The sequence below is a fragment of the Colius striatus genome, chromosome 15 (genome assembly GCF_028858725.1).
Source record: "Colius striatus isolate bColStr4 chromosome 15, bColStr4.1.hap1, whole genome shotgun sequence".
Taxonomy (NCBI): domain Eukaryota; kingdom Metazoa; phylum Chordata; class Aves; order Coliiformes; family Coliidae; genus Colius; species Colius striatus.
The window spans coordinates 20577954-20586339 of record NC_084773.1 but is presented as its reverse complement, the minus strand read 5'-3'; the positions used below and the strand labels follow the sequence as shown (position 1 = coordinate 20586339).

The 8386-nt window shown below is 44.8% G+C and overlaps 1 protein-coding gene across 1 annotated transcript; it reads right to left on the bottom strand.

Moving 5' to 3' along the window:
- Positions 1 to 4704: 4704 nt before the first annotated feature.
- LRRN1 (leucine rich repeat neuronal 1) lies at positions 4705 to 7197 on the bottom strand. The gene has a single exon (XM_010201098.2). It carries the CDS (start codon positions 7195 to 7197, stop codon positions 5047 to 5049), a length of 2151 nt encoding a protein of 716 aa, XP_010199400.2. The 3' UTR covers positions 4705 to 5046.
- Positions 7198 to 8386: the final 1189 nt, after the last annotated feature.

Sequence of the window (8386 nt, the reverse complement as noted above, 5' to 3'; positions counted from 1 at the left end):
GACCTTGTTGAAATCTGAGAGCAGTCAATACTCCAGTGACCTTTCCTCTTTGTTCCCCACCCTGATCTTTTTCTGATCCATTAACGCTTGGAATCAAGTCCAGCAAAACAGGCTGCAACAGGAAAAGCTACTGTGTAAAAAAGCTGCCAAGGACCATGACTCCAGTTGTGAGCAGGAACCAGCCCAGAAAGCTCCCAGCTCAGGGAAGGTTTCTACTTCCAGAGGCACCTGAGGGAAATTACATTTACCTGACTGTGAGCCTCATGCACCACTGAAGCTGATGGGATGTGTGAGCTCCTAAGTCATTCAGTTCTGAAAATGTTACTTAACAATCACTTGCAGTTTTTCCAAAGTATTTATTTCTGTGTATTTCAAGCCCTGTTATGACGCTTTTGTGATGACTCAGCATTCCTTTGGTCTACTTGACAGAAATATACAATGGTACAGATTTTATGGTAAATCTCCTTTACCTTACTAAAAAGAAAAATTAGTCTTTTGTTGCTTTCATAGCAGTAAAAAACATAACAGAGGGTCATGATGTGCTGAGGAATAAAGGTGGAGAGAGAACTGGAGCAGAGACACAGGAAGATGCTGAGGGTTTTTGCTAAGTGGAAGTTCTGTGCCTGAGCAGTAAGTGGGGAGGCAGCAGAGCTGAAACGTGCTGCCAGGGCCACATCCTTCATCTGCCTCTGACTGACAGGCAGCAGCAAGCCAGGGCTCCAGAGGGAAACAGCTGAATGAGAAACAGGGCATGAACGAGGTGGAGAGAAAGGCTGGCGGAGAAACAGGTAGCTGCAAAGGTAAATACAAATTAAAAGTCCTTTAGGGTCATTTCTTGTGATGACCAAAGCTGAAAAGGATGCTCACCAGTGCTTGTGCTGCATGGTGAGCATGAGAAGGCAATTCCAGTTGCAGCAGTAACTCATGGCATTCATTTCCCTGGTGGGTCATGGAGCAAGATGACAGTGTAATGAACACGTTGCCAGTGTGCTGGGTGGATTGTGAAGCAGCTCCTCTGGCACTGGTCCCCTCTGCCCTTGTGCTTTTCCACCACTCACCCACTGTGCACAAGTCCACTGCCATGCTTTGCAGGATGGTGAGAGGATTAGAGAGGTGCCTCAAGTGAGTTGTGTTCCCATACAGGGTGCATTGGCTGTGGTGATGTTGCAGAAGTAGCCCCTAGCTGCTTATCCCGCTTAATTACAAGGATTTCGTTGCAGTGGTTTGTCCTCAGTGTTGTTTTCAAGGTTGCCAGCACAAAGCAAAAGGAATTGCCTAATTGGACCTCCAAAAGATGCTCCTTTTGTCACGTCCCAGCTTGGCGGAAAATATCCTCTCTCCATCCAATAGGAAGCTGTGATTTAGGTGAGGAAATAAAGAGTGGATTGAGCTGGAATACTGCAACCCACACTTGAGTGAGCTATTTACTCTTCAGGGGCCTGAAATATTTTATTATTGGGCAACCAAATGGAAGTAACACTGCAGAAGTTTAGTTGGTTATGAAAGATCTGCTCTTACACAGCATTTCTGAACTGTTAGCCAAACGAAAGCTAACAATGTTTTTCCCCCATCCCGTTGTTAAAGTGGCCAGTCTCAGCCTCTGATTCCGAGCAGACTGGGAGTGGGTTTTTGTCTCCAGTGACTAGCAGATGCAAATACATTTTGAAGGCAATTAGAGTGCTTTTATTTTTGCTCACAATAAACTGCAAGCAGAGACTCGCTAGCACAGGGTTGAAGGTTATTTGCTAGGATGATATGCCACATGTGATTCATCTCCTACCCCTTTTGCTTTTCTTTTATTAGCAAAATTTCAAATTTCCAGGGGATCTGTACAGAATTCTGAGGGGTCAGAGTCTCAGGCTGAAAATACTTCTCCCTGGTGGCTGTGTGTGCAGAATACACTGTGTTAACGAGGTGCTTCTTGCAGCTCAGCTCTTCTCAGGTAGCCTGCATCTCTCTCCCAGAGCCCCAGCATCAGCAGCTACCCTGAAATACTGCAGCTCAGCACTTCTGGAGAAGGGTATGGCTGTCCTGAGGCCATTTTCTCCTGCTGTTCTTCAACAGCATTGCTCCAAAAAGGTAACAAATGACACAAAACTGCCAAATAGGTCTGCAGGGAGCAAAAGGCCCATTATTTCCCCAGTGGAAAGGAACACATTCGACGTTGCTTTCCTTCCCATACCCCCAGCTGCTGTTGGCGATTGCTGATTAAACTGTTGAGGGCACAACCTTCCTTTTTGCTAGTCACCCTGTTTCTGAAACTGCCCAAACTGCAGAAGGCAGGTGAAAACAACGCCAGTCACACAGAGAATAAAGTTCTAGGTGTGGCCCAGCAGACTGATTGATGTGAGCATGTTCAGGAGGCAAATACATCTCATAGCGGTGTGTAAGGCAGGCTGGGAGGTGGCAGGGCAGGACTGCTGTTTCCCAGGGCAGCCTCGTGCTTCGGTTAGCCGCAGTGACTGATGAACCAACACCCTACACCCAAAGTGTTGTGTTGCACAGCTCTGATAGGAGGCTCAGCGAGAGCAACACGGGCTTTGCTTGATCCTCATATTTATGGGGTAGCTGTACAGGTGCTGCAGGAAGCTGTGGAGATGATGGAGAAGGAGGCTGCTTCTGCACTACCTGATACCTGGCCAATTAATTCTTTCCTAAAGACAATTTGATGATGTCACGCAGCTTGGAAGCCAGAATTCTGCTGTCAACCTTGTCCTCAAGTGTTCTTTTCTCTAAAAAAAGTACAGTGACTCCCCATTGCAAAAGAGATCTAAGTTTTAATTTACCATGCCTGCTATAATCGAGGCAGTCTCAGGATTAGAACAGCATACAGACAAGATGATAGTTATTGCTCTGAAGCTCTTCTGGAGAGGAAGGCAAGAGAAAGTTTCCCATTAACATTACAAACAAATAGAGAAGGTGCCAAATAAACGCTTTCACCACGTTACTTCTCTACGATCAAAGGACACTTGCCTAATCCCAGCATCTAATTGTCACACGATTAAAAATGTATGAGAGCTCATGAACATATAAAGGATTGTGTGTAGCAGCCTAAGTACTTGCTTTAATGGTGTAATTAATAGCTTCACTCAGCCTCGTGTTGACAGGCAGGATCAACAGGGCACCTGTCCAAGAGCCGTACTGAAGCTTTTGCTCCAAAGCAGCTTATTAGTGAAACTGTGCTGATAACTTTCCACTTTTAGGCTTTGGCTGAAGGGGCCAAAGATGTTTGAAGCCATCTGTAACCCTGGGGGGCTATTTGATATACTTGAGACGGTAGTGAATTAGAGAACTCCAAACAACCTCAAAACCCAGGCACAGCCGTTATGTTAACAATTCACTTTTACTTACCAAGACTGTATTTGGTATGTAAAAACATCTCAAAAGTTTCACATTGCTACTGGTCATAAAGCATAGAAAATGTTGTGCTTGCTCACGAGGTATCTAGTGTAAGTGTACCCACGTCCCTCACCAGAAACCCACCCTGCCTGTGGCTCGTGCGTAGTCCCTGCAGGGAGCTTCCACCGACTCAGAAAAGACAACATACAAAGCTTCTGTAGGTTCAACTGTAAATGATGCATTTATATTATACCCAGTGCACACAGAGACACCACTGCTTTCAGAGGTTTTGCACTTTGACCATATGAATTCAGTCAAATACCAAGAGTACTGGTTAATTTCAGCCTGTAAAAAATACAGCTCAGTATTGGACCCAAACATCATCCTACTTGCTGCTTAGTTTTCACTGTCTTAATTACTGCTTTTGAAGGAACAGGAATCCAAGTCACTCCTCCCTTTTTTAAATATATGCCAGGATTCAACTGTTTCCTTTCGGTTTGGTAGCACTGAGTTGATTTTTGTTGTCCTAACTGATTGTAATGACAGCTAAATGTCAGCTTCATTTACATCTTAGCTCAGAATAGAAACAGAAAAGTGTACAAAAAGGAAAATGTCTCGTTACACACTGTGAGTTATTGTGGCCGTGTACCTTGTGCCAGACAGTTTTGATTCTGCATGTGACTTCCAGTCCCAAGCCATACTGACACGTTGTCCTGATTGAGCTGTTGTCAATATTTTGCTTCTGGTGCAGAGAAAACACTGCCATTCAAATAAATGCATACGAGGGAACTTGGCTGAAATGTAATTCCATCCCTAAAAAACCCCCCACGGTATTTTTAGATAAGATTTTGGATATATTTGATGTCAAAACATGGTCACCAGTCAAACCAGTGACAGCCAAACCCAACACATCGCTGTGACTTCTAAAAAAAACAGAACAAAACTAAATTTATTGTCGCTCTGCCTTCATTAAACACCAAGTGCTGGTGACTTCAACACAACAAAACTCTAGTATTCTTCAAAAGTGTCTACTAAATATAGTAAAAAGAATAAGAGAGGGATTAACATTTAGTCTGTTACATTAAAAAATCGGGCGTACACATCTCTATTGCCTGTTAGCTTTAGCTAAGCCTGCTCTGCTCAACTACTACAAAAATGGAAAGAGGAAAACTCATCCTTCAAAGTCAAAAACATTCAGATCAGTTGATACAACATTACAGTACAGTCAACTAACGTCATTCAAGGTCTCCTTTTCTCCGAGTACGAGTCCTTAGCCCGGCGTGACAAACCTAGTTCGATGCAGCTTCAAAACCGTGTGTTAGCTTTGCAAATCCTGTATCTACCGATGGCTGTGGAGGATGGGGCTGTGCTACTCTGGAATCACTGGGTGACCCCAGCCTCTCATTAATTTTATCCAGCACTGTAGTTAGAACAGCGTTAAGTTTAGCACAATGACTAAAAGAAATGGGGGAGAAAAAAAGGAACGGAACAGACGTGGAAGCTGGGTGAAGCTGCCATTTGTGTCAGACAATTGCGATACGCTATACTAGAAACTCCTGAAGTACCCACCCGTCCTCGCGGCTCTGCCACCAACTAGCAAAGTCAAAAATACAAAAGTCTTCAACTCCTCGGGTTTGTTTTTTTTTTGCAGAATAAAGCAAAAATGTCTTTGTGCTCCTTACTACCAGAAGCAAAATATCCTCTGAGTTACCACATGTAATAGCTTCTGGATGTGTCGACTTGGGTTGGCTTGGTCTCTGCAGAACCATCCTTGTCTTTTTCGCTGTCACCTTCCCAGAGATTAATGAGTGGAGGGTAGAGCTCGTTCAGTGGGATTGAAGAGGTCTTTTGCATATATTTTTTCAATGAGTGGTGGTAGTTTTTTCTCTTAAATCTTTTTGCAATATAAACAGAAACGGAGGCGAGGCTAATGACGGCAAACATGGATCCCATGACTGCTGCGAGGGCGGTGCTGGTTTCTTGGTCTGAAATATCCAGGGCGAAAGCTGCATTTTTTGTCGTAACGTTGACACAGGACTTCTGTGTCTGCTGATGAATGTTCGACACAGTTAGACACACCTCGTAATCCGTGGAGGGTTGTAAATGGGTGAGGTTATACTCGTGTACGTCAACCGGGACGCGAGCGGTGTACGTGATGTGAGGGTTGTCAATCTTCATGGTGGCCGACGACCATTTCAAATTGGAAGTCATGACGTTGGAGTTGACTTTCCAGGACACCAGGATGGAATGCGACTCGGCTTGCTTGACGTAGATTTTCAGGACCTGGGTACCATCCAGCAGGGTTCCGTTCACCCGCAGAGTAGCGACCCTCGTGTCAGCACCTTCTATGTTCTGAGCGACACAGGTGTACCTCCCGGAGTCTTCAACCTGCACGTTAGAGATTTCCAAGGTGCCTTCACTACTCAGCTTGTATTTGTCAGAGAGGCTTTCCACAGTTACCTTGTTGCCGAGAGGAGTGACCCAGTAAATCTCTGGCTCGGGCTCTGCCATGGCCCGACAGTCTAAATACACCGTCATGCCGATGTCCAAGTTTAAGTGATTTGGAAAGGTTTCTTGAGAGATCATTGGAAGACATTGCTCGTTTGAATCCTGTATTAACACTTCCTTCACCTGCTGCCCTCTGTATTCTGGAGGCATAGCACAGAACATGGACAGAGGCTCCATGAAACGGATGTTGGTTTTGTTGGAGTTGACCCAGTGAATGACGCAGTCGCACCTGAGCGGGTTACTGTGGATGCTGATCTCACGCAGGTTTGGCAGGGATTCCACTGTCTTTTGGTAGACTGCATTCAAGGCATTGTTGTTCAGCATCAAGCTCTCCAGGGCAGGGACGTTGCGAAACGCCAAACGGTGTATGTAAGACAGCTTTGGGTTGTTGGTGGCTTCAAGCTTTGTAAGTTCAGGCAGGTTGTCCAGTGCATACCTATCAACAGAAACGAGTTCTCCCATATTATTGATTCCAAGCTCTTTCAACCTGAGCATGTTTTTAAAATCACCTTCTTGAATTTTATGAATTGGATTTTTGTTGAGATCCAGAAACTTTAAATTTGGAACTTTCTCAAGCGCCAGCTGAGGAACTTTCACCAATTTGTTATCGTAGAAGGAAAGACTTTCCAGACTATCCAGGCCTACCAAGGCATTGCCAGGAATGTCTGTGAGATACATACCTGCCAAAACCAGACTCCTTAAATTTGAGAGTGGTTTGAAATTCATATCTAGTATTCCAATCACTGGGTTTTCTCCAATCATGAGAATCTCTAAGTTAGGAGTGGAATCAAACCAACGGCTGTCAATAACCTTTAATTTGTTGGAGTTGAGGTGTAATCTCAAAAGGTTCTTCAGGCCAGAGAACGCATTTGCAGAAATGCTGCTGATCTGGTTGTGATTTATATATAGCTCCTGAAGATTGCAAAGGTCTTGCAAGCAGTAGTCGGTCATCTCTGTGACCTGGTTCTCCTCCAGGTGCAAAGTAGTAAGTTGAGTGAGGTTTGAGAGCCCCACGTCTTTGATACTGGTGAAGTTGTTTTGTGAAAAATCCAATTCTGTTAAATTAAACAGCTGTTGGAGTTCATCTGTGGTCTTTGCAATGTTGTTGCTTTGCAACAGAAGGACTTGAGTGTCACTGGAAAGATTGCTGGGGATTTTTGTTAATCGAAGGTCGTTGCAGTCAACTGTTGTGGCTTCCCTGTACGTTGACTGTGGTGTAAACCACGGCCTGATTTCACACACACAAAGCTGCGGACATTCGTTACTCTGTATGGAAGACTCAGTTAATGAATTCGATAGCAACTCTAGCAACAGCTGGCAAATGGTTAAAGCAACCCTAACCTTTGCCATGCTGCTCAGTCAGTGAGTTCAGCTCCCTTAAAATTACAACAGGTTGAGAGGGTAGCTCGTTATGGGGCAGAAAATGTAAAGCTGAAGGTGAAAGATGTGCACATCCAGAAAGTGACAGACGATCTTCCGAGTTTAGAGAAGACAAGGAATGGTGTGAAGACTCTCGGCTCCTCCTCCGTGTTCCAGAGTCTTTTGTGCATCAGCGTCCAAAGGCGTTCCTGCAAGCAGACCAGGGTATATGTTATGCTCAGCTGATGCACGGCTCATACGTTATTTAATGTCTTGATCCTTTAAGAAAAATCTCTGAAAACAATCATGACTGTACCATCCATCTCCCTAACGAGAACCCTGCTCTGCTATGGTTAGGTAGGGTCTGGAACTCCCACTCAGAGTTTACATGAGAAGACTCTCAAGTTACTTCCCAAGCGAGTGACTGTGACAATGTGTGCCATCATCTGAGCATGAGAGTCGGGGATACCTTTCAGTTTTACTGTGCAGGATTTGTTTGGATGGCTCAAGAAACGCTAAAGGTGGAGGATGAGCTCGCGAGTGCCACTGTGCCTGAAGCGAGCGTTGAGAGCGCAACGCTGCCGGGAGTGGGTGCCAGGGCTGTCCCGAGGCTCACGCTGCAGGGCTGGGAGTGATGGCTCAGGAAGATGTCTGCTCAAAAGTTTCATGCTCAGCACCTATGAGCTCTGCAAAAATTCATGTGAGTTAATCGAATCAGTTCCAGAGAACGGCTTAGATTTAATCCAGCTAAGCACCAAACAATAACAGTGAATTTGATTAAATGACTGTACTGTCCTTATTTGAGCTGTCTGTACTGCACTGTGCATCCAGTGTGAATTGTTTACCACAATTCCAAATTGCTGTGTAAACCACACAATTTGTATCTTTTTAGCCTGAAGATACTCATGCAAGACTGGTTAAATTGACATAGCAGTGCCCAACCTACCCCAACCAACCTGTTGTGCTGTGGGTCTTTAAATATCTATTCAAGGAAGATCTAAGCTCTGAGTAAAAACTTTCTCATGCTCACTGTACTGGAAAAGTAAGGATACAGTTTGGGGGTTTCTGTATGGGTATGTGTGAAAACTCAGGGCCTGTGCTGTTAAATGTGATGGCAGCCTGCCCTTCAGTTCAGGAGTGGGCTGCTTTGGTGCTGGTGATGCTGCATGAATGGATTCTC